Source organism: Ornithodoros turicata, chromosome 1 (assembly GCF_037126465.1).
Source record: "Ornithodoros turicata isolate Travis chromosome 1, ASM3712646v1, whole genome shotgun sequence".
NCBI classification, from domain to species: Eukaryota; Metazoa; Arthropoda; class Arachnida; order Ixodida; family Argasidae; genus Ornithodoros; species Ornithodoros turicata.
The window spans coordinates 62,199,850-62,226,957 of NC_088201.1; the positions used below are offsets into that span (position 1 = coordinate 62,199,850).

Consider the following 27,108-nt stretch of genomic DNA (forward strand, 5'->3'; position numbering starts at 1 on the left):
TGGCACGTGAAACAAAATGCGACGAAAGTACGCAAAGCTTTAATCTTTGTCGATGGACGATTGAGGTGCTTTTGCCCCTTTTCCAATCGACATTAACCCCAAAAAATTCGCGAACCCCACATTCAGATGCCAAGTGTTTCGGAAAGGCGCACCTTCGACAACCAGTCCTCAAGAACTGCGGAGGAGGAGGATAAGCGTGCTAATAGTGAGGTAACCTTTGTTTCGTTGGATCCCCTCACCCATATGTAGAGCCAACTTTTACTCCACTCGTCATAGAATTTTCCACTGCGGGCAGCTGTGTCCTCACACCACAGGAGAAAGGAAAACATGTGATGACGCAAAAATCCGTTGCATGGATGGCATATATGTATATTCCGTCTTCTATTCTTGCTAGCCTCAAAGGTCATTACGTTTATCCTCATTATCCAACGCTATCGCGTAACGGAGTGCGGTTGCAAAACAGAAAGGAGAAACCAAAACAAAGAAGTACAACTTCCACCGGAAATCAGCCCCTTCTGCGCATGTCAGTAAGAGAGCGAGCGATTCTGAAAAGAACATGGCGGGTAGCAACACATACGAAGCTTGAAGAGCATAGAACTTTTGATGTTGCAGCACAGTCAGCCTCATCGTCACCTATGAAGTAATCTGTGATCGCATCCAGGGTGATCCTTTGCCCTAATCCAACATGTTGGAACTAGATGTTGTCCCAGAGAAATCACTGGGAAATGATCAGTGGGAGCTCGTTTTGGGTGAGTATTTTGACCTCCACTTGCATTGTTATAATTTCTTGCACACTTGCTTCTTCATCAGTGTGTCGTGCCAGGAAACTACGATTATGCTGGTATCGTCTCTTCAGTGATGTTCTAGTAATGGCACGCTTTCGGAACACCGTCATCAAAATAGACGAGAGCATTACGGCGTAGATAGAAAGGGCGTTGGGCAATATTGCCTCTTAGCAAGGGCCTGTTTCTTCATACTAGTTAAAAACGTGCAGCTCTCAGTAGCGCATTTTGTTCGAGTCGATGCTATAAATTTCTGCGTGTCTTCGTTGCTCTGCTACGTTCTTTGTTGATTATCATGGCTATAGAAAGAGCAACATGAAACAAAATTTGCAAAGCGAATCGTGCGAGCTAACTTTTCATTGTGTTTATTAGGGTAACATCATGCCCATTATTTGGCATGTGCAGCGAAACGTTATTGTGAACATTCGACCGCTTTGGGCGGCTGTTGTGTTACACCATTGCACGTAAACAACAGTAATAGAGAATTAACACCGTTCAATCATGATTCGTTTCACTACGATATAAACTCCGTATGCTGCTGTCAGACATACAAAGTAAAAAAAGCGAAACATTGATCCTTACGAGGCGAGCGAATTCTGAAAAACGTGCGAGCGAAACAAAACAAAGGCAAGTGTTGTCAGCCATCAGCTGATGGGCGAGTCCATCTTATTAAATGGGTAATGGCGCCAGATAGGCCCTTGACGATGGAAGTAATGGAAGTTCGTTGTTTCATTGCGACTGTTCGTTCGGGTCGCTGCGAAAATGCAACAACCAATGTTTGGTGTCACTTCACCGCGCATTTGCTCACACTTTCGCGATATCCAAGCTGTTGTCATCCCTGCGTTGTGCTGTTGTCTTGGACGTTGATATTGCATAAAGATAAGCAACAGATAATGCGCAAGCGAAATTGTTCTTCCTGACGGAACAACCAAGCATGTTACGTACTGACATGGCAATGTGAAACCTGAGGAATCAGTTTGCCCTGTTAAGGTCATTGAACTGTTTCCTGAGCTTGTCGTAATATTAGTCATGCGCTAAATAAAGCTTGTGAAACGTTGACGTAATCTTTCCGCTCATCGACGCATCTGCTCACCACTGTTTCGCTTCATTTCGTGAGCATCCGCAATTGAGCTTTGTGGTCGAGGCCAACTTGGGGGGGGGGGGGGGGGGGGAATGCTTGTGTTCTGTCTTTTCATGTGCATGGCCCTGCACATTTTGAGAAGTTCTCCCAGATAAGGCTAAAAAATGATGTTCCATTTCAGGAATGGCTTTTAGCCAGGTGGTGCACATCCTTCAACAACAATTCAGAGTAATAAAAGGCGTGCAGATAATTTATAGTGAACTTGTGAGTAAAGCAATCACCTTCTTCCACTATTACCTGGCTGATGAGAAAATTGTGGAAATTGCATAACATTGTTGCATATGCCATTTCAGAATCCCCTAGTAAACGATTTGATTATAATTCTGTCCGAGGATGGAATCCGGCTCTGCTTTGATCCAACGTCTCAACGTTTGAAGGTACGTTTCTGCATGTGCGCTTCAGGAGGACCTGAATTGCATGCAGCGTGTAAAAGTTGTGGATGCACGGTACCAAGTAGCATCTGAGAATGACAAACAGCTGTGTTTCCATTAGCTGCCATCCTAGACGTTGCCTTGACAACACTGGCATCGCACTTTTACGCTGGGCCACATGTTTTACATGACCATGGGGTTTGATCTGGGGCCTTGAGTAGAAATGGCAGTTGATGAAAAGACACCACCAGCACTGCCTTTTCACCAGCTGCATTCTTCAATCAAAATATGCAAGTGGGCACTGCTTAAGTGTCATTGTGTTTGTCCTATGTTTCATTGCCTCAGCTCCAACAATGTATACATGCTCTGCGTATATTGTGTACACCTCTCACGCAGCATTTTGCAAGCTGCGGTACGTACCGTGTAGGCCAGCCTTAATATCTTGAGTGAGTGAGTGCAAACCCCAACACAAGTGGTGTGGTTTGCAATGCCACCCTCCGCAAGATGTACAGGGGGACTGCCAGAACCCACATTGTTACATTGGCCTGAGTTGCTGAACATGTGAAAGCATTTCGTAGTGTACACTGATGTTGCATTATGTGTTTGTACATCTAAACGTACTGCGAAATTATGTAAATAAAAGTATTTTAAGTAAGTGTGCTTAAGGTTTTCCTTCATTCTTTCCTTTTTTTTTTTTCAGATAATAGAAGTAAATGACATGTCCAGAGTGAAATTAACCTACTGGTATGTTTCTTGTTTTGTTTGCAAAAGCTGCCTGCTTTGAGAAATGTGTTTTGCCATGCGAAGTGCTGAAAGTGATTTCAACTGGTGGCATCACCTCTTGCACCTCACAATTAATATCCAGAATTGAGTGTACCCAAGGCCGGTGTCTACAGGGGGCAGGGGGGGGGGGGGGGGGGGTGCAATTGCCCTCCCTTAGCCCGCCTAAAGGGGTGCCAAAAAGACTCCTTTTCTGGAAGCAAGAATACGAGGGGAGGGGGCGAAAATTTCCCACTTGTCCCCCCGGAGGCGAAAAGTAGTCGCCGGCCCTGAGTGTACCTTTAACGTGCACCATTCGAAATTTGAGGCATTATTCTGTTCCAATGCTTGTGGACGAATACCTTGTTCCATGGTGAGGCTAGTGCCGGTTGGACTTGGGCGATACCGTCAAACTTCCGAACGCTGTTTTCCTTTTCTTTTTTTTTCCTCGCTACTGCAAATTAATTATTAGTTTTGAGCGTTAATCTTGTGCAATTTAATATGAACTGTTCATACACATCAATCGTGGTAAAAAGTGAAAAATATACTGTCACCTTTTCGTGTCAATATTACTGAACAATAAACTCAATAAAATGGAAACTTGGAAGGGGGGGGGGGTTGATGTGTAATAGGACAACCGCAGCTGTCTCTTGTGCGCGCTCTTCGGTTGTGCTATTACTGAATAAATTTTGAGTAGCAACAGGATTTTAGTAGAACAGAATTTCCAAGGTATCCACATCAGTTTAGTTAAATGTGACTCAGATTAACAGTCCTGTGAAGAATACACATATTCTAAACCATGCAGCGGAAACCCTTTCTGTTCACCCGAGATCCTGCCGACACGGCAACAGATTGACGACTCCTTCGGAGCTACACACCCTGGAGGTAAACTGGGTTGCAGCATTTGGCATGCTGGCATAAAGCTCTTCACTGGTATTGTATTGTCATTCAATAACCATCATTTCAATGCTGGCGAGTAACATACATGCAAACTATGTTGTGTTTGTGTTACTCTGTGTTTCATGTCTGCCAGAACGACGCAGGCTCAAACGAAAGTTTGTGCCTGCGTTGTGTTTTGGTACTTTTATTTTGTATTTCTATCGTGAAGATCTTAAAATTATCGGGTAATTGATACTTGATGAGCAAATGTGCACGTCAGCCTTAATTGCAGTTATCCTGTAGATCTATTTGGATGCGTACAGGTAGTCACACAACTGCAAGCTTTGTTCTGTTACAGTGTACGATGCATCACAGCAGATGTTTGTGCTGAATTTCCGAGGGCTCTCCTTCTCATTCCAGGCAGATCCAAAAGTACAGGTAGATATCTGATATTGTCAGAGGTCGCTTCACAGTTCCTTGGTTTTTGGTTAAACACACATGAAAGGGGCACAGTGCAGCATGAATATAGTTATTAGAAAACCATATTGTACCAACAATACAATTCCAAACATACATACATTTCTTGGTGCCACGGCTTTGGAATTTGATTTCTTTTTGCCACTTTTCAGCAAGTAAATTTTTTGTGCATTCCCTATCTGGAGTAATACTGTGAGGGTCCAGGGGATGACTGATGCGAGGAGGGAGCACAGGAGAGGAGGGGACTGACGTCCGGGAAGAGAGTGTGGGTCGGAGAGGGGGGAGAGGGACGCCCGTTTTCGGACGGAGGAGAACAGTGTGCATCGGTGCGTGTCGATATCGGGTGGTTGGATATATTGAGTGCCATTTCAGTAACAGTGCAAAAATGTGTGTGTAAGTCAATAAAGCGAATATACCCCTAGACCGTGACAAGTAGGGGCTCGTCCCAAGAGCAATTTGGTCAACGATGTCGACGGATAGATCACGGCAAGGCATGCCACATCTGAAAGTGCCAGGCAGCGTGATACATGCCGTGCTAGCGCAGACGGACGGCTCTGTTCTGGCGCGGGAACGCGTAGCCGTGGATGTGCGCAATCTACTAATGACAACGCAACTGGAGGATAACTCTGCAAACACGTGGCAAGACCAAGAACCTCGTGGCAATGGTGCGACAGCAGCGGCTCCTCGGAGACCCGGTGGTGCCTACACGGAGGTGCCTACACGGAGGTGCCCAAGTTCACGGGGTACAAAGATAGCCAGACAGCCGACAGGTTCCTTCAACGACTGCAAGAATTCTGTGCCATATCGGGGATAACAGAAAGCCAGCGTCTCCAACAAGTTGTACCGGCTGCCTTGGAGGGCAGTGCATAGCTCTGGTGGCGCTTCGTAGGGCAACACACTGAATGAACGCAGCTTGTCACAGACTTTCGCGAGGAGTTCATGTCCGCCGACTACAAGCAGTGCTTGAAGGTTGAGCTACAGCAGCGCACGCAGCACCCACGAGAGGATCTCCGACATTTCGTTCAAGTCATAGCCGAGTATTATGAACGAATTGGCGAGCCCATCCCCGAGAAAGAAAAGGTTGAAATGGTGAGAAGGCTTATGCATCCCCAATTTCAAGACCTTGCGGAAAACATGGAGTTTGCTTCCCTGCACGACATGGCTAAAGCAGCGGGGTCACTGATGGAGAAAGCCTACAGACGATTAAGCTATGTGCCTCCTCCTCCAAGAAGTAATCAAGTTGCGGCGGATCTGGCCTTCATCGACCACCAAGCTTCATGCACCACAGTGACAAGCCACCCGAATTGGAGCAATGCAGCGGTCTTTACTTATCCCTGGCCATTGCTTCCACCACATGTGCAGCAGGCGCCAGCAGCAGAAGGTGGACCCAGGATGGGGCACGCCATGTCCGCCCAGCGACCTCCTAACCCCTCCCAGCAAGCTAACAGGGAGAGCCAAGCGGCAGCACAACCAGATAAGGGGGACCAGATTTGGCATCGATGTGGAGGAGTGGGACACTGGGCTAGGTACTGTGCGACAAGGCGATACAAGGATTCATCACGCTGCTACGGGTGCAATAGGGTCGGCCACATTAGAGCCAATTGCCCGGGAAACAGTCGAGTGTAGATGCTGACCCGGCTGGCACCTACACCACAGCACTGCAAGTCGCAGCGACAGCCGGAAGAAAGGAGCCTTTGTTGGACATTGCCATCGGAGACCAAATATTCCCAGCACTGTTAGATACGGGCTCCAGTGTCAGCCTTCTAGGAGATAGTGCTCTGGCAGCCGCACAATCCACAGGGGCCATTCCTAGGGAAGAGCGGCATTCGCTCCGTCTGGCAACAGGTTGGACAGACACAGCTCTGTCAATTCGGTGTAGGACACGGTGGATGGGCAGAAGTCGCAAGCAGCGCTTTTTACACATCCCTGGACTGTGTAGAGAGATCATCCTCGGCCGGGACTTCCTTGTGGCAACCGATATGTCTATCCATGTGGGACATGGTGGATGGACTTTGGGAATGGAACCTCAACCAATTGAGAAGTTTGTGCGTCTGCCGGGGGATAAACCATCTCCAGGACCAACAACAGATGATGTGTTTGCATTGGATGCTCTCTTTGAGGCACCAGAGACAGACATTCCCATTTGGGGCAATGCAAGCAGTGAGGCTGATGAATTAGATGAAAGGTTACCGAGTGTTCTGGAGGAGTACAAGGACATTTTTACAGCAAAACCGGGGTGCGCAGATCTTGCAGAGCATAAGATAGTGACCCACGCGTTGCAAGCTTCGCCCTGTCAATGCATAGAAGAGAGAAGTCATGGACCAGTGCCTCAAAGCCCTACTGGACGAAGGCCTAATTGAGCCCAGCACTAGCCCCTGGGCAAGTGCACCAGTACTCGTACCCAAGAAGTCTGGAGGTTATCGTCTCGCCATTGATTACAGGGTTTTCAATGCTAAGTCTCGGGTTCGAGCATACCCAGTGCCAAGAACCGACTGGGTACTCTAGTCTAAACTGGGTAGAGCCCAGTGGTTTACAAATCTAGACCTGTCCCAGGGCTTTTTCGAAATTCCAGTGGCAACTGCAGATATTGCCAAGACAGCATTCCTATGCTCTCAAGGTACCTTTCAGTTCAGGCGAATGCCATTCGGCCTGGCGGGTGCACCAGCGACATTCCAAAGACTTATGGATGAGGTGCTGAAAGATGTAAAGCATAAGTTTTGTATGGCCTTTCTGGATGATGTTCTTATGTACTCGGAGTCCATGGACGACCACGTGGAACATGTACGGGAAGTGCTTCGTCGAATTCAGGATGCGGGCCTTACGATCAATCCAGACAAGGTACAATTATGCAAACGTACGCTCAGGTTTCTTGGCCACATTGTTGCGCCGGGTGAATGCCGCCCTGACCCTGAAAAGGTGCAAGCCGTGCAGGACTACCCCACCCCACGTAATGCCAAGGAGTTGCAATCATTTCTTGGATTGATAGTGTATTATCGGAATTTTCTTCAGAGCTTCTCGAGCACGGCCAGGCCCCTGACCTTGCTGTTGCGAAAGGACACTGCATGGAATTAGGGAAGAGAACAGGAGGCCGCCTTCAACACACTGAAACGTCAGCTGCTAGAGGATGCAGTCTTAAGCCTACCAGACCTAAACTGACCTTTTACTGTGGAGACAGACGCTAGTGGAGCAGGGATCGGCGCAGTGTTGTTGCAGGAGCATGCAGGTGCTCTCCGTCCAGTGTCGTTCATCAGCAGGCCGCTGAGTAGTGCCGAGTAGAACTACACGGTACAAGAGTGGGAGTGCCTTGCAGTGGTGTGGGCCCTCGACAGATTCCGGCCTTACCTAGAATTCACAAACTTCGAAATACATTGCGACCATTCCTCCCTGGCATGGATGTTTCGCGCAGAGCAGGCCTCTAGCCGAGTTCGCAGATGGGTCTTGCGTCTCCAAGGCTTTAGTTGCATTATCAAACACTGCAGGGGCAAAGCAAACATTCCAGCTGACGCACTAAGCCGCTTTCCTGGGCCATCCAGGTACTCAACCTCCCACTCTGTAGCAAATGAGCTGTTTCTGTTGGAGGTGACTGAACCAGCAAGCTCAGTGGAGGTTTAGGAAGCCATAGCCGTGCTTCAAATTGACATCTCCAGTTTCACTGACCCCAAGGCACTGGCAGCCAAGCAGAGTGAGGACCCCTTGCTGAGAAATATAGTGTGTTTCATCAGGGGTGAGACTCTCTCACAGAGTCATAACACCAAGGTAATTGAGGACTTGGCAGGACAGAGTGAAATCGATGACTCCGGTGTCCTTTCGCACGTTAGGGGGGATCGCAGAGTGACTTGGGCCCCTCAACAGCTTCGAGAGGAGGTTCTGCCGATGGGACATGACCACCGCCTTAGTGGTCATGCAGGATTTTTTAGGACCTACAAACGTATCCAAGAACAGCACTTCTGGTTGGGCATGCGTGCAGATATATCTCGTCATGTGTGCCAGACATGCCAGCGAACAAGGCCTCACCGGCAGAAGCCTAAAGGGTTGATGAGCAGCACATGGGCAACAGCACCTATGAAAGAGCTGAGCGTCGACATCATTGGACCCTTGCCGACCACATCTCGGCGCCACAGGTACATTCTTGTGGTGTTGGACAAATTCACAAAGTTTGTCGAATTGTTCCCACTCCGCTCACAGACATCACCTGCCATTGTAGAGAAAATGGTAGGGGTATCCTGCAGACATGGCATTCCGGTGAGCATCTCCAGTGACAATGGCAAACTTTTTGTCAGTAAAGTGTGGAAACAGGTGACGCGCCATTGGGGCATCACAGACCGGCACACAGTGCCTTACAGGCCATGCGGACAAATGGTAGAGAGACATATCGCTATGGTAAAGCAGGGCATAATGGTGTACTATGATTCCCACCGCGATTGGGACAAGCATCTCTCAGAAATCGCATTCGCCATGCGCACAGCAGAAAGTGTGGTGACAGGGTATATCCCAGCCTATCTGTGCTACGGACGAGAACTACGCACACCGTGGACGTTGCGGTCACCACAACCTGACGAGGACCCATCTCCCCATGAGTACGGTGCAGAGTTGTCCAGAGGCTTGAAAGATGCCCTAGACTTTGCTCGGGATCATCAGAGCAAGATGAAAGAGATACAGGAACGACAGTACAATAAAAGCCGCCAGCCCACGGAGTACCCCGTGGGAGACCTTGTGCTGCGTGACTGCCACACCCTTAGCAATGCCACCAAGGGCATCATGGGGAAGCTTGCACCACGACGACATGGACCATTTGTGATTGCTTCCAGAGTAGGACATAATGTGTACAAGCTACGCGACCTGCGCTCACGACGGCTACGTGGAACTGCAAATGTAGATCAGCTGACTCCTTATTATAGTGCATAACGTCTTCACAATTGAGGTGGGGGGAGACTGTGAGGGTCCAGGGGGCGGCTGATGCGAGGAGGGAGCACAGGAGAGGAGGGGACTGACGTCCGGGGAGAGAGTGTGGGTCGGAGAGGGACGCCAGTTTTCGGACGGAGGAGAACGGTGTGCATCGGTGCGTGTCGATATCGGGTGGTTGGATATATTGAGTGCCATTTCAGTAACAGTGCAAAAATATGTGTGTAAGTCAATAAAGCGAATACAGTCGACCCCGTTTATCCGGACTTCATTTATCCGGATCCCGTGGTATCCGGACAAAAGGCGCGGGAACGGATTTTCCTCCATGTATTTTGTTCTCGTTTATCCGGACTTCAGCTTCCGGACTCGGACAAGAATTCCAGGGAACCAAAGGTGAAAATTCTTGTAATCCAGCTTCAGTTATCCGGACTACCGTGAGTAAGAGGAGACGCTGACCCCGCTTCGTCACCCTTTTCGCTGTGTTGGAGTTATTCCCGTCACACGTCAGGGACCTACATTCCTCCGTAGGGGAGACAACCGTGCATGATGACCCCCTTTTCTATTTGTGGGCGTTGGGACACGTTGACCAGTCGAGTCATTTGGAACTATCTCGAGCAACTGTCTGGTTCTAGAGGGGAAAACTCCAACCCAAGGGTCTGCTGCTTACGGCCCGTGGGCCGATGAAGACATTCCCCTAGCTGAGCTGCGATCCCTGATGCAGAGGCTCACTGCGACTGCCGTAGATGATGCTGTGGTTTCTGACTACGTTGACGTTGATAAGGATGATGACGCGTGTGCAGCTATGACTGATGACGATGTGATTGCTGCTGTTGCCTCCGATGATGTGCAGCAAGACGGTGCCGATGACGCCAGTGACAAACAAGGCTCCGACATTGACACTCTGCGTCCGCACTGACATTGTTCGAGCAGCGCAACAGCGTGGCTCAACTCTATGCAATTAGCAAAAGTTTGCAGGAATCGAGTGCCTACACTACTATGTAACAGCTGTCATTGACGAGATTTCCGTGTTTTAATTAAACCTTGCTCTGTAGGACGTTTCTATTCGGTCGTTTCATTTATCCGGATGCCCCGGTATCCGGACGATTTCGCCGGGAACGGTACCGTCCGGATAAACGGGGGTCGACTGTATACCCATAGACCGTGACAATACTAATAGAAGAAGGTGCAGTATGCAAAGAAAAAATAAAGAAGTGAGAGGCTGTTTCAGATTCATTATGCCCGTGCTTGTCACAATAACATCACTGTTTGACGTGATTGATTGCTCTATTGATTCTCGAAAGCATGTGACGCCTTCCAAAGCCACGGAACAGGGAAAACCGGCTGCTTCAGTGACAGGGAGGCATAGTGATGTTCTGCAGCACCATTCTTGGTGTTCACGGATTCAGTTTTCTACATGACTGTTACCCTTCTGCTACTCATTGGTTCATGTCACTGCAAATAGCAACCTTATACACACGTTTGCAGCTGTAACTTGTCCGTAGTAATGTTTATAGCTTGTAACGGCCACAGCCCCTTTAATAGGGGATGTGACAGTTACATGTGTGCCTATCAGTAACAGACTGATAGAAGGAAATACCTCTGTGGCAAAATTTTAAAAACAGTACTGCTCTCTAGCATTGCACCTGTAGACAAATATCATATTTGATGATTTAAGTAGATAAGTGGGCCACAGGCACTGCAAGGGTACAGGATATGTCCATGTGCTGTACTCTGCCCATACCTTGTATGGCATGCTTTGCTTGTAACTTAGTGGTTTTCTCAAACCCAGTATTGAGCATGATTGTGCATGCATGGACTCCAGCTTTCCAGTTCCTGAAGTTTTCTATCTACCCAGCATACATGAGAAATATGCCATAATATAGGGGGTTTATCGTGATACTGGACTTTCCCGCTATATGCAAATACAGTGCTTATAGTCAGTGACAACATAAGTCATACACTTGACCCCGCCCCCACACAAGAATTGCTCTGCGCGTGCGAATGTAGTGCGGCACGGCCAAGTGGGGACTGCAAGAGAGAGAGAGAGAGAGCGATGGGAGGCCGGCACTACATCTCGAAGCGGGGGCGTCGTGCAAAGGCTGGTAGCCAATCGCAGGAGCCTTCCACGGATGAGTGGGCGGTCGCAATTGTAGGACTTAAGTTGTCACTGACTATAGTTTAGCACACCGTTGGTGAAGTTAAATGAGTTACGCTTATCTGCTGGTGCGTAGAGCACAGATGTGCAAGGCTAAGAAGTGATAGATTGGGTTCATGGTCTGGAAGCAGTCTGAACAACCGTGTAAGTGATCGAGCTCGCAGGGAGTCGCAGCTCTGGGAGGTGATTCATTCCCTCTTCAGATAGACTTGTCCCTTGGAGCTTCGTTCAATTGACGTCTTACCGACCCACAAAGCACTTTCCATTCCAGCAGTTATTCCAGCAGTTAGTTTGCTTGTTGCCATTTTTTTCTAGTGGTGGTTCATTCAGTTTTTCTTTTTGTTCACCAGTTCATGGAACGATATACATTCCAGCTATTCATTCATTTGCTCTTCACTTCGTTTCATTGGTCAGTACGTCGTTCACTAGCGATTCACATGTGTGACTCTTTGTTTCACTGATTCGTAAAGTGACCTGCTGCTCAGGTTTTTGTTTGTTTGCTTGCTTGCTTGCTCCTATATGTCTCTCCGTGGGCTGCACCAGCGGCATAGCCAAGTGCATAAACGCATCCGCTCGTTGGTGTTTATTTCAAGGTCGTGCCGTTGACTGGGAGGTGGTGGGTTTGAACCTACCACCAGCTGTGTTGTCTGAGGTTTTCACTAGGTTTTCGGACAGGCTTTCCTGATGGATGTTGGCACAATTTTCCTGAAGTCGACCCAGGACTTGCACTAACCCCCCACCTGTCTCCCCCCTTATTCCTGATGTCCCCTCTCTCCATCTGTCTGCATCCGTACGCCACTCATAGCCCCAGTTGCTTCGCAGCGCTAACACAGGAAAAAACAAAAAACTATGGGCTGCTCGCCAGTGATTTGTTCGTCGTCTGCATAGCGCATGTGGTACATAGTAACCAACTCACAGCACCTGGCACCAACCATCTGGCACTTGTTTGCGTTTTGGTTTCTTTCGTTTGCCACTGTGTCTGTGGTTTTTCAGATTGCTTCGGTGAAGCTTCCACATTTGCAAGCTGTTAAAGGAGCAGCAAAAGACCCTTCCACATTTTCTGTTTCTTGTTGTCTGGTTTTAGCTTTATGCCAACTTTACGTGGTGTCTTTGTAATTGAATTGTGCAGTGATAAGACATCGTTCAGTGAAAATACTTTGTTGTCACTACTGATGGACAGCTCGATGAACTAAGCAGTGTTTCGAGTAACCCTAAATATCATTTTGCTGCTCATTTAATTTAAATGAATATCAGTTTTACCATGTAGTGCAACCGTCATGGAACACAATACTAATATATTTGATGTCTCCAGAGGATATATTCTTTTTCAATTCAATACACTTCTTTCTTCATACACTTTGAAGAATCACTTTTTGTTGACTTTTATGCCTTTGTGATTAATTTATGGAATAACACTAAAGTTTACCAAACTACAGTGATGTTGGTGAATCATGAATCGTTTCGGACTTTTGAATCAACCATTTTCAAACTAAATACAACAAATTCCAAAACTACCAAAGTTTCTCAAAAGTATCTTTTTGTACATTACTACACCACTCCGCAGGTGTGGATACTGCGCACGTATACAGTTTCGATTTTACAGACTCCGGCTTCAGTGATGCTCCACACCATAGGATAGGGCAGTCAAAACTGGTATAGCAGTGCAATAATAGCAAGGCAGCAAGCGAGCTGGTGACTATAATTCATCACAGTAAAAACCCAAGAAAGGGGGACGACGAGGAACAGACACGCACACACAATCTCTAAAAAAAAAAGTCTCTTGTGTATGCGTGTCCTGTCCTGATCGTCCCGCTGACTCGGGTTTTTACAGTGATGGTATAGCAATGTTTTGCATGAGGCACCAGTTTCTTAGCCTGACAAGGCTGTTTGCATTGTGCTTCCAGGTTGAGAAACAGATTTTCCGGCATGTTCATAAATGCCATCTGAGGTACAATAACCATTTTGCTCTTCTTCTCTGCGTTTTCATGGCAACATCAAAGGAGGACGGCGTCGATAAAAATGGCATTGTTGCATTCATAGCTGTTTTGCTAACTGAGCTCTTGGGTGCATGTACTTCGTTTCTATAGCTCACCTCACATATTTAGTTTGTTCCTCTTTCCAGTTTGAGAATAAAATTGGCACCTCCTTGAGTTACTCTTTCGAAGACTGAATTACATTTAGGAAATATGCAACTGACATTACTGCAAAGCCAAAGTGGCCAAAAAAAGCCAGAAGTACAATGTAGGAGGGGTAAATGCACAAACTGGATATTACAAATTGTTTACAATGATTTTTTTTTTAGCACTGCGATGCTGAACCACTTGTGTTCCATCCCGGAGCATTTTGCCATGAAATTTGTCATTGCAAACAGAAAACGATACAGACAGTGGTGACCGGCCTCGGTGGCTCAGTCGGTAGCGTGTTCGCCTTCTGATCCCGAGATCGCGGGTTCGAACCCGGCCGAGGACGCCAGCAACTTGGTGGCAGGGTACAAGTTGCTTAGACACGCCGTCTTCCGCGAGGGACGTTAAATACGGGGTGCCGTGTGATGAGCTTTCATCGCACGTTAAAGAACCCTCAGGTGGGCAAAAGCAATCCACAGACTGACCGCTGTGGCGTCGCTCATGATCTCAGTTGTCTCGCGACGTAAACACCCAATTATTATTATTACAGACAGTGGTGAACAAGATGGAAAGGAACTGTTCCAAGGATAGAACACACAAACTGATACACACATATTTTGAGCAGACAGTGGTGTTTAGAAGGGCTTTTGAAATCTCTGCCTCGCATCCTTTGTCATTACTTCCAAATTTCTTCAAAAAGCTGCAAAGTTTCCTGGTGTATCTGTAAATTTCACTTCATAGTACAGATAGCTAAGGATTTCATTTTATGGCTCACACATGCATGTTACAGTCGATGGTCTTCGTTATGGGATTCGCACAAAAAATGCCAGAAGACTTCTAGACTTTACCGACTATCTTGATGTGTCATTTTTTTGTATTTACTGCTGGAACAACATTCCTCACATGTATTTGTCCTGTATCCAATAAGAAACAATATAGTCCATCACTACAACAATGTTCACACATGTGGGGACATGCAAGGCCTGAATAGAAGACTGTTCTTCCATTTTTGGTGTGGCAATCGCAACATAATCCAGAGAAAAATGTGATAATTTCTCCATCCTTCAGTTCAAATTAAACGAAAAAACCAGGCATGCGTGAACTCTGCAAGCCCCGAAGAATAGTTACAATTCATGTGTTTCCTTTTACATTGTTCTCAACTATAGTGTAGTGCAGAATGACTTTTGAGTGGGATTGCATGAGCATTTTTAAAAATTGTTCTGGTCTCCTCAAATGTGCTTAGAAGTATGGTTCTGTGCTCACGGCATATATACTTTAGTCAAACCGGGAGGGCTCTGTAGGCATTCATATTTTTTGGGAAGTTTTATTTCTTGGGACATTTTGTTTCAACAGCACAGATAAATGCCACCTGTGTTTAGTAACAGAAAAAAAAAAATAATAATTTGTGATGATAAGAAAAAAAAAACAGTAGCAGCCAGCAGCAATGTAGAAAACGGTCTCTGGTATTACCTGCGCTAATATGAGACACACTCCCAGAAATTATGCATGCCACATTGCCTTGCACGACACTTTGGACATCGTCAATGTAGGAAATGGCTCTATCCGTGAAATGAAGTGGCTACAGGAAATTTGTTGACGATAATTTATGAGCCTAAGGAGACATGTGAATAAAAATGTGACACTGTATGCAGATCTTCAAGAAAAAGCACCGCAGGTGTCTAACATTTTGAGGGATTTCTAACATTTTGAGGCATTCCAAATGCCAAAGTTTGCAGACCCCTAGTAATGTGCATATGATAAAGGTTTTGTATCATTGAAATGTTATTGCCAGACTTAACATGCATGCGGCTCTGTTCCCACAGCCAAAAGGTGGTGAAGATATGACTTCCAGTCTGCATTACCCCAATGGGACTTCTCCAATGGTGTCCAAAATGGCCATATACTACGGAAACAGCCTCAAAGACACAAAGTAAAATGTCATAGCTCTCTAGTCCATTAAAGGGGCACTAAAATACAAAAACAACTTGCTCTCAAATGAAAGTCCGTGTTTCAATTAGCATGATGCAAGCAAAATTAGTGCACACAGCACTACCGTTTAGAAGAAAAATGCAGTGAAAGCAGAGTCGTCTTTGGCGGCAATGAATGGGATCCCCAGGAGGCAAAGATTGGCGGCATCCAGTGAGACAGCAGGAGAAGCACGCGCATAGCTATCGTGGCCGATCGTAGTGTTCCGTATATGTGGAGCGTGATGCACGGTACTGCATTTTTTAATACCGATTCACTGAATTGTAGCCCACAACAGTTCTCGCGAATGTTTCGCTGACAACATTTATCTTCACATCCTTCGGACAGTGACGCCAGTCCGCCTCGCAACGCGCACTATGTTTCTTACAGAGACTGCTTCATGGCGTGGCAAGTGCGTGCACGCGCAGCATGGGCTAAAAACACCGATGCACGAGCTGAAACGATGTTCACTGCTTAGCGCCGAAGCATGAAAGAGCCCGGCATAATTTCGATTGTAGCTCCGTAACGGAATCAAAGTTTGGAATTATGTATGATAACAAGTACAAAATTGACATCGCGTGCAACGTAATTTGAAGTGAACTTGTTTTTGCATTTTAGTGCCCCTTTAACTGCTTAGTTACTGGCAAAAATTAGTAGTTTCAATTTTTGTGAGTTGTCACGTTGGTTGCGATAGCATTCATTATACATATGTGCCTAATATGTTTTTTTTTTTTTTCCAGGCCGCCTCCGCTACCCTTATCTTGCTTCCACAACTGCACATTTCTTGAATCACTTGAGGTGATACGGAATCGCGATACCACCACGGGGCTCAAGCTCACATTGTTGACTGAAGGTTAGCAACTTTTCGTGAACACCTCTAGCTCTGTCGACCTGAGAGACAGCATGCTCAAGCAGTAGTCAAACACATTTCAGCATTTGAAGTCTCCCGACTGTCCGGTCCCGTGCAAAAGAACCTGATCAGGACGATAAAATTCGGTGACACTGTTCAGGTATGCGAAGTGTTATTTTGTGCAACCTTTCTCAACTGGCCTCAAAATGTCAGCTCCTCATGATTTGATACGCACGCTCTGTCCAGGATATTGTTGCGGCATTGGGGTCCCCCAACAAAGTTTTTTACAAGGAGGAGGACAAAATGAAGATCCATGCCCAGAACTCTCACAAGCTGCTCACCTCACGGTCATCTGACTACTTCTACAATTATTTCAACCTCGGGATGGTATGTCCTAATAATAACGTTACTGATGCCGCCTGGCAAGGGTGCTAGTTTTGGGATGAGTTTTATATCACCTTTTGCTCTGCCGTTGGAGCACCATACAGTGCAACCCCGTTAATTCGAACTCTAAGGGGACCGAAGATTTGTTCGAACTAAAGGGAGCCACTCCGAATGAGGGATTGATGCATTAGCAGTGCTACCTACGTTGGAGACTCGTCGTGGCTCGCGAGGCCTCGTCCCACGTTCGCGGTCACGCGATGGCGGAAATATGAGAGGCTGGTTCTTTCCAGAATATTTGCTTACAGACAAGCATCAAGACAGCTCAGGATAGAAAATGATCTTATACGCACTTGCGTTCGTTTGTTCAGCCGCAACTCTATAAACGTCATTTGCGATGTTAAGACCAACCCCAATCGTGAACCCCGCGAATGCGAATATCACCAACCCAATTAAAGAAAAATATCACATTGAAGCCTTTTTCTTGGCTATGTAGCCAACAGGAAGTCTTGATCCCCTCAAAACCACGAGGCTTGCCTGGTTTGCTGATGACGAGTAAGCGGCATCGTTCCCAGCCTGTCGCGTTTGCGCACACTCGTTCCTTACTCCTCTTTTACCTCTGGCAGAAATACGTATCACTTTTATGAGAAATTGACTTACAAGTAATAAGTAAACTTAGCATGTAATAAGTAAAGGTGTCCTTGACACACCAGCTCCGCGAGGCCAGTGCTCCTGAGCTGATGAGTAGTCGGGCGCAGCCTTGCAGATTATTGGAATAAACCAGTGCACACGTTCATATGTTCCAGTTACTGGGCGTTTTCCCCCATTGAAATGTACATGACTTTGCTGGGACCCGGCCGTCAGTTCGAATTAAGCGATTTCTAACTAATGGGATTGCACTGCATTAATCCACGTATAAGGCGAAGCACACTTTTTGCAATGTCGTAGAACACTGGTTGTCAAGCTGGTCTCACAAAGGATTCCGCAGGCCGGTCGTCCAGCGTTATGGAACGCACAAAACGGCAACCAAACGCGTCCTCATAAGTATACGAGGGTGGTTCCATAAGTTTACGGCCCGACCAACTTTTAATAGTCATAGAGACAAAACAGGTGTATCACTTTTCGACATAGTAACCCTTAACTTCGATGCACTTTTGATACCTTTCAACCAGCATTCTTATACCCTTGAAAAAATAGTCCGAAGTTTTGTCCGCAAAATGCTGGAAAACTGCCTCTTGCACCTCACTGTCGTTTTGAAATCTCCGTCCTCTGAGATCCCTCTTCAAGTTTGAGAACAGGAAGTAGTCACTCGGTGCCAAGTCTGGACTGTAGGGTGGGTGGTGAATTTCTTCGAAGCCGCACTCCTTCAGTGCAGCCTTGGCAACAGAAGCCGTGTGGACAGGGGCATTGTCCTGGAGCAACCGGACACCTCGACTCAACCTGCCGCGCCTCTTTTCCTTGATGGGGACTCGCAGTCGGTGCAGGAGTGAAGCGTAATAAGTCGCATTCACTGTGGTGTTCCTCTCTTTGAAGTCGATCAGGAGGATTTCGTGACAATCCCAAAATATTGTTGCCATGATCTTCTTTGTGGATTGTGTGACCTTGGCTTTTCTTGGGGGTGCTTCTCCTGGTTTGCGCCATTCCATCGACTCCTTTTTCGAAAGGGGATCATAGTAGAGCACCATAGTCTCATCCCCTGTGACAATTGACTTCAATATTTCTTCTTCGTTCTCTTGACAGAGCTCCAAAAACTCTTTGTCACAGACGACGCGCTGTTGCTTTTGAACTGACGAGAGAAGTCGTAGCACCCATCTCGCACTGACCTTTTTCATGTGAAGGCCCTCGCCGATGATGCGAAAAACGGTTGTTTTGGAAAGCCTTAGCCTTTCTGAGATTTCCTTCACCTTCAGATGCCTGTCGCTCATCACTTCCTCCTCGACACGAGACAAATTTTCTTGTGTCACCACTTCCACTGGACGACCATCGCGTGGATCATCTTCAATGGACTCTCGCCCCAGTCGAAACTGCTTAGCCCAGTCTTTTACCGTTGTGTACGACGGAGAGGCTTCCCTGTACACGTTGTCCAGTCGCGCGTTAATTTCTTTAGGCGAAAGTCCCTCTTTTGTCAAGAATTTTATCACAGCGCGGTACTCGATTTTTTTTCATTTTAACTGAAGAGTGTACCCTGGCTGTTTGAAATGCCGCTCTCCAACCGACAAAAGCATGGAGAGGGTTGAGAGTGGTGCTCCGGCCCTCCAACAGATGGCGCCATGCGTCCTTAATCGCATTTTCAAATTCGTGTGCATTTTCTACCTCAGGCCGGAAACTTATGGAACCACCCTCGTATACTGCAGCACACACGGCTGCTACGAGGAAGTTATAAGCTACTTTTACCATTTATACTGCGAAGAATACATTAAGCATTGATTCGTGCTCCATGAAAGGAATCCACAGTGTGTTATTTGCAGTGTGGCTTAAGCAAATAATTGAATGGATGTGTGCAGAGCCTATATCGCAGGTAGGGGGGTTACACAGTATGACAACAAATGTAAAGGAGTTCCTTAGGCTCACAAAGTTCAAGAACGCCTGCCATAGAGGAAGTTTACAACTGTGTGTGCTGGGCAAATGCACCAAGACATAGAAGGTGAACACCGTGAAATGCTTCCATGATTAAAAGTGTTGTGCACGAGTGTGGCGTCACAGCGTTACGATGCGTTGGTTGTGTGGCTTGCTTGTATTCAATGTCCTGCTCATTGACATGCCAAGAGACAGATATCTGGCTGTTGACTCCGAACTTTTGTGCTGCTGACACAGTATTAGAGGCCCTAGCTCGTGGTACAACATGCCATTTGAAATTTGTGCTGTTTATGAGGTACGTCTTGGCAGCATTTTGTGTCACTTTTGTTTTCACATGTGATTGCAAAGCTGAAACAGCACAAGTTGGCCAAGGCAGAAGGGGACTTTCCACACTCCACACCATATTTGGTGGAAGATTTCATAAAGTGTTTCTAGCATTTCGGATGAACATGAGATGCTGAGCAGCTGTGCAGGATGTGCAGTGGTTAGCATTTGCCGGTGCCCGTATTGGTGATGGAATTTCTACTTTGGCAAGTTTGCGTGGGGGGTTTTTGGGTGTTACCCAAAGTTACGATGATGCAAATGGGAGATAAAAATGGGTTTTATCGAATTTAACCCTAAAGCGCGATGCTGTGCATTTTTTTTTGTAACTCTGTATAGGCACTTTATCTCTTAATAACATTGCTGGAGATGTCAGCAATTATTTTCAACAATAAAACACTCCTTTTTAATGCCACACACCAAGGAGCGAGCAGTTTGCCCAATAACAAGCTCTATTGGTCTTAAAGCTGATATTTAATGAATCCCCGAAATGACTGTGAAGTTGAGTGAAACATCTACTTGCCACTAGGCTAAAGTTTATCTTTTGATGAAAGCAAATTCGGACAAATTTAACTGTTCTTGTGTTTCCAAAGAACCTCGTATATGAAGAACTGTGTTTTATAACTGATAGTGAGGGCCTTTTCTCAGACATCAGATGTCATCAGATTTGGCTAGAAAGCACATGGCTGGGCATAGACTTCTTACCCTCTCTCGGCCTGACACGTTGTGTAGACTACCGTTCAGGCAGTTGTCCTATTTATTTCGTGTATTGACATGCCACACCGACCTGTGTGCAGGACGTACTGTTTGATGCAAACAGTCACCGTGTGAAGAAGTTTGTGCTGCACACCAATTATCCGGGTCACTACAACTTCAACATGTACCACCGTTGCCAGTTTACCATCTCCTTGCGCATGCCGCGCACACCAGAGCAGCGTGGAACGATGCTTGTTGATGTACCAGACCACAACACGCAGGTTGTTACAGCCTTCACCAAGGTGAGGCTTTGAAGTTGTCGCATTAATTTTAGCTTTATGTGATGGTGACCTTGCGATTCAAGCTTTCACAGTGTGTGTCCTAATGTGGCAATGGAAAATTACGCCTGCAGTATATACTGCATGTTTGATGAAGTTCCCCCCGCTGAATAATTCATAAACTTTAATGGAGGCTGTGCGCAAATGTGTACCAGTGTTCGTTTCGGTTAGCGAACGTGTACCGACACATTGGCAGATGAGCGTAACAACCTCGAAAGCTTCGCGCGTCACTTTGTAGCTGTTGTACTATTCATGTTTGTCACTGTTACCGTAACACACAAATTCAAGCGCGCAACCCGCAATGGCTTGGTAGTAAGTTGGTACGATATTCAAAAAAAGAATTCGAATATTTAAGCAAGTCTGAATATTAATTTTCTAATACAAATTGAATCTCGGAAATATTTGATTTGAATCCGAAATTTCAAATATTCGCACACCTTTACTGAAAACTATTTACGAGCATGTGATTTCGCCATGTGTTGTTCACAACGAATTGTCCAATTTTGCAGTGGGATGTCATACAAGAACGCCTGGTCAAGCCAACTGAGAGGCCAGTTGTTCTGAACCGGACATCTTCAACCAACACTACCAACCCATTTGGTTCAACCTACTGCTATGGGTACCAGGACATTATTTTTGAGGTGTGTTTCTTTCACCAAACATTAACTCTCTTACAGTGTTTAGAACAAAATTGAAACGATTAGGAGCATCGAACTTTAATGGTGAGATTTTGTGCAGAATCCGCAGATTCTGCACGAAAGCTCGTCATTAAAACTAGTAGCTCCTAACCGTTTGAATTTTATTCTGACTACCTCCTTCGTGGACTTGATGGCATTTTTGTATTTTGCCTATTTACTTACAATTTTTAATAAGACCGCACATTATCTGCATGTGGTAGCCCGTGGTCTCGATACATAAAACAGTGCAATTGTTTTCCTGTTGTTTACAGTATGGGTATTGTAATTGTCATAGCCCACTCTTTGAGCTCATTCAGCTCTATTTTATTTATACACAAGTTCATAGTCTATCTATTTGCTAACTACCTGTGATTTCAAAAAGTGACAACTTTTAGTGCTGGTATGTTGAATACTTATGATACAAATGCAATCCAATGATCCAGCATCACACCAAACAAGTGTAACTGAAGTTGCTCTCGGCATTGAAATGGACTGCCTTTAAAATACCATGTGTAATGGGAGCACAATATCAGAGATAAGGTCCTGCATGCACATCAGTGTCGCACACACAGATAAAGTTCTACAATTCAACTTCATGAATGCGAAACAACGGTGGCACGGAATTAGCTGCCAGGGCAGCTTCTATGCATGTGGTGCCAGTTGCTACCACTTTTGTGAAGATGGGAACGTGCATGGTAAGCTTAGGCCCAATTTCACCAATGCTGGTTAACTCTGAACCGAGATCAAGGGACACTAAAACTTGAAGTTAACGCTCAATTCTTTTTTTCAAACATAGTTGGTGATGTGATGAATGTTTCAATGACAATAACTTCCTTTAGTGAAGCACAGTGAAGCGTTAAATCTAAGCTAAGGAACCGTTGATCCCGGTTCGAATGGTGAGACCGGGCCTTAGAGTTCAATTGTAGGAAATGAAACTTGTATCAAAAAAGTTCTGTGCATAAATTTGCTGTCAGGATGACAGAGGTTCAGAAACCCACGACCAACCATTGAGGAAAAGTTGCAAAGAGAAGTTCTCAATAATCCCAATCTATGCAGGTGATGCGCAATAAACACATAGCATCAGTGACGCTATACCAGAAAGCATCCAAGTTGACTGCAAAGCCTGCTGGATCATGACTATGGCACATGAGGTGGTACCTAGTCAACTTCCTTCTCACTATGCTTCGCGACCGGTTGACGAGGCACGTCGTTGCCTGCGCCTCAAAAGCCGCTGTCTCTGTCTGATCGTCGCCAGCATCGTGTTGCCAACTCTTTTGGGTCTTCTTATCTATTGCTCCACTTTCAACAAAACATAGTGCTCAAGAGACATGTGCAAAGCTGCAACAGCAGTAAAGTCCAGAAAAAAGGAATGCTTTGCAGAGCTTCGTTACTTGACTAGGTGGATATGGAAGAAGAACGGAAACGACGCTTGTGAAATACTATGTCCATAGTATATGAAAGTTATTTCTATGTTGCCTTCTGCACTACTATTTTTTTACAAGTTATGGGGACTACTACCTTGTTTGAGGCAAAAAGAAGAAAAAATTCTACACAACCTTTAATAGAACCTTTAGATACTAAAGTTTCTGGTATGTCAGTGCACAAAGTTCAAGAACACAGGGCTTTATGTAACTTTTGTGACTCAGTGGTAATGTGCACAACATTCAATCGTTCATACCAACACATCCATGCTCACATCTTGTAGAAGAACTGGCAAAACATTATGTGTAACCAAACGTGTGCCCAGGTATATAAAGGCACGCATGCACATACAGTTATGTTTGTCACGGGCATAGTGTTTCAAAATGAAAGTTTTTGAGACATGCATTTTTTTTATACGGGGTTCAGATGACACATTAATGGGCAGATGGAGCCTTCAGTTGCTTCCGGTAAAAGCTGTCAGTGTGCTTGTTGCACTTTGCATTAAGAGAATCATGCACCATAATTTATTCCTTATCAAAAGCTACACAGTTGCTGTCAGACATTGGGCTGTGCCCACACTTCGAATAAAGTCGTATCAATTATCCTGCCAGTAATAATCATGTTTAAAAATGATCTCATCAACTGGGAGCTGTACAGTGTATATTAGAATGTCCCTAAACGTATGTAGCTCGTACTACAACTGCTAACATTTCTCTTCCTCGTGACATGCAAGTTGATGTTTCTGTATATACCCTATAAATAGTATACATAGAGAAAAGTATAGTGAAAGTTGCATATGTACCACACCGTTGTGGTTTAGGTGCCACCATTGTAACACTATCTCAGTTTTCAAATTTATTTGTAACATATGTCACTTGCCCCGTGATACACATGTACATGTACCCAATGTCCCTTGCAAGTGCTCCACCCCCACCCCACTTTCTCACACAAATTGCTGACCCTTGACAACTTTTACCATGACCTATGTTCCTTCATGAAAGCTCAAGGTTCTCAAGATCACCCCCAATTTTCCAACAACCCTTGAGTTAAGCATCGACTGGCGCTTGCTCAGGATTTTACGGTGCATGTATAAATGTATCGTACAGCGACATAGAGCTTTGTACATAATATTTTGGCTGTGCATGAAGGTTTGTGTGTAGGCCCCCCAAAAAAGAAAAAAAAAAGACATTTTATGGTACTGAACCTTGATGGGTCCAATGCGTGGTGTTAAGTTACGGTATATTTCTTGCATAGCGTGCAGTTTTTTTTTTTTTTTGTCCCTCTATTTGAATGTGCATGTATCTTGATTTATGTGTATGAATTTATTGTGAGGATGTTAGCTTTAGAATGTGAAGCTCGTGAAAGCACACACGTTCATCAGACATTCTTCGCAGAGGTTTTTTGCGTATTGTTTTCATTTTTGAAGCTAGCTGTCTCACACAATTTTTGTTTGTTATTTTGCGTATTATGTTGAACATGCTGCATGAACTGTGTGAAAGTTACTTCAGTTATAGGCAATCTTGTTAAAGCATATTGTTTGAAATTCATGTACTATTTATGCATTGTGTTACAGTTTAAGAAGTCTAAGTGTCTCTGATGTTATCAGCTGCGTGTGCTATACTCCTGTACCGAAGCAAAATTGCTGCAACTGTCATGCCAATCAGGTTACCCCTTACCTACGCACGTATGCGTATTCAGAAAGTATTTTTCCATGGGTAAGGATTTCAGTCGGGACTATTTTTGTATACAGTTCCTCAGCTGTTTGTTAGAAGCAGGGCGTTCAATAAAACATAATGCAGCAGAATCTTACATCAGAATATGTTGTTTAGGGTTCCAGATAAGAAATGGCTGCGTCTATGCAGCTTCTCCAGAATAGTTGGATACCAACACTTATACACTGCTTGTGATACTATTGCATTTCCTCACCTACTGTAGATAACAAAGCAAGAGGCTTGTAGCTCCATTGTGCTATCGCCACAAAATGTTCTGTTCCAAAGCAGATGTACCGTGCACAAACTGTGGACGGACATTTTGTTTACACTTTATATCGGGTGATTTCTTACTCTTTCAAAATGTTGGTGCAACAGAAGGCTGCAGCGATAAAATGCATGTAGACCACTGCAAAACGCACCGATGCAGTTTGAACCGACTACTAATTTACTTTGCTATGTCACTGAACTATTAATACTATACACTTTAACCATACATCCACAGTATTTTGATATACTTTTCATCACTGTATGCTTCCAGATTAAATGTGCCGAACAAGTTAATACCAAAGCCATCGTCGAAGATGCCACACCTCCATGTATATTACACGCAGCTCGACTTAAAACAACCCGACTCATATGCCATACTTTTCTAACCATGTACACAATGCTGTATAAATGTCCAGTTAGCTCCACACTTTTTAAAAATGCTTTTTCTAAAGGAGCAAAAAAAAAACAAATGATTCGCTTCTCCGAGTAATGTATGCTCTTGTATGTTTCTGTAACTACAGTTCAATCTGAAAATACAAGATGAGTTGTAATATTTGGTGTCTCTGTTGATCTACAAGAGACAGGTTGAAATGGACCTGCTGACAAACTTCCATGGGTGTCGAAATTGGTGAAAGTTACTAACAGCTTCCATGTATGGTGAAGTGGAGGAAGCACACCACTTGTCCACCCAGAATCTACACAGTGGCACCTTCATAACCCAATAAGTCAGACCTTCCACTGGGGTAAGCTTCAGTAGTATGTACTATATGAATTTGAAAGTGATTAGAAATGCAAATAAGGAGTGGTGTCTCAGACACGCTTGTGTGCTGTCTCCTAGTTCACTGTGATTGGATTTTTTTTTGTCTAACTTTTTATTTGCATTTCTGATTGCTTTCCTACCAGGTGTTTCCTGAAAATCTCATTAATTAAATAAAAGTACTCTTAAATTTTACTTCTGACACTTTTGGCACTTCTACTGTACCATCAGCAAAAACTATTACAGAAAAAAAGATCATGCATTGACACAGCGATTTTTTTTAGCAATGAATTGGTTTCGGTTTAGATACTTCTTCTGTGGAGTAGTACAGCAATGTGCTCTTTTGCCCAGCTACCCTGAAAGCGTCTGAAGCAAAATTTAAAAGTTAGAGAATCGTTAATTAACAAGTATATGCAAATAAGCCACTTTCTGATCAGCTCTTGGCTGAAGCGTCAACTGTGTTTACCGAAACGAGATCTCTTTTATAGCATCAGCTGTTTTCAAATTATTCAGCTGGGGGATTTTTGTGAAGCACCTGGTAGACTAGAGTATGCACAATAATCATATGCAGGATACCTGAGCAAGACAGGAGCCTTCCTGTAAGTGCCACCTTGTAGTTTAGAGGTATGATCAATGGGAGGAGTGATGACAATTACCGATGGTATAAACACTTTACTAAGAGCTGACCTTTGGCTATACATAATGCCACACACAACGGTCAATACAGCAATCTATCTTGAACGCCTTCCACTGATGGGCCTTGGTTCAATGGATGCAAAAGTTGAATCGAGTTGATACGCAGCACAGTGTAAGGATACCTGAAGAAATATGACCTGTGGAAACGAGACCTCTGCTTGAAGAGGAAATGCCGGATTTCGTGCGAGAGCGTCTTTTCAACGACGGTTGCCTCCACTCTTACAAGGTCTTTACTCAGTGTCGGCCTTCCCAGAAGCGAGAAATCTCGAGAACCGACCATCAAGACTTTTTCAAGGCGCAAGGAGTCTCCTATGTCAACAGGCATATTAGACTGAACCACTATCAAGTCCTCGGGTGTTACTTTGAACTGCTTGCCATGAATGTAGATTACCGCAAACAGTCGACCATGCGATTCGGTGCAAATCTGGTCGTTCACACAACTAATGACTTCATCAACAATTTTCTGCTCTGCGACGGTTTGATCTTCAACAACTGTGCCCGATATAGGTGCTCCAAGTATGTGCTGAGGGTGCTGTGATTGAGTTGCACACAACAGCTTCACGTCTGACTGTATCAAAGCTCGCTGCTGACTTGCAAAGGGAGCAAAGTTTTTCATTTCGTTTTTGAACACTATTCTTGCTGCATAATGCAAATATCTCGATGTTGTGAACGGAAATCGGCACGACATGATTCTTCACAAGACGCTAAAACCTGACGGGTATCATTGCCGCGTTACTCCATCCCTTCATGCTTCCGCGTCAAAACGTAGTCCCTAATACTCATTGGCTGGTGTATGTGAGTGCTGTGTCAAGATGTGTGTACTGTTTTGCTGCGCGAGAAAAAGGAAGCCGTGATTTTAC

General features: G+C 45.2%; 2 protein-coding genes across 2 annotated transcripts; one reads left to right on the forward strand and one right to left on the reverse strand.

The window, feature by feature from the left end:
* Positions 1 to 540: 540 nt before the first annotated feature.
* LOC135378298 (phagosome assembly factor 1-like) lies at positions 541 to 25,348 on the forward strand. Its single transcript, XM_064611290.1, has 13 exons — positions 541 to 749; positions 2,045 to 2,127; positions 2,217 to 2,300; positions 2,995 to 3,038; positions 3,859 to 3,938; positions 4,291 to 4,370; positions 15,413 to 15,519; positions 16,295 to 16,407; positions 16,488 to 16,564; positions 16,651 to 16,791; positions 20,481 to 20,681; positions 21,227 to 21,358; positions 22,451 to 25,348. Exons 1-13 carry the CDS (start codon positions 686 to 688, stop codon positions 22,529 to 22,531), a joined length of 1,287 nt encoding a protein of 428 aa, XP_064467360.1. The 5' UTR covers positions 541 to 685; the 3' UTR covers positions 22,532 to 25,348.
* A 922-nt stretch (positions 25,349 to 26,270) lies between these two features.
* LOC135398302 (large ribosomal subunit protein bL21m-like) lies at positions 26,271 to 26,864 on the reverse strand. Its single transcript, XM_064629752.1, has one exon. The coding sequence runs from the start codon at positions 26,862 to 26,864 to the stop codon at positions 26,271 to 26,273; it is 594 nt and encodes a 197-aa protein (XP_064485822.1).
* Positions 26,865 to 27,108: the final 244 nt, after the last annotated feature.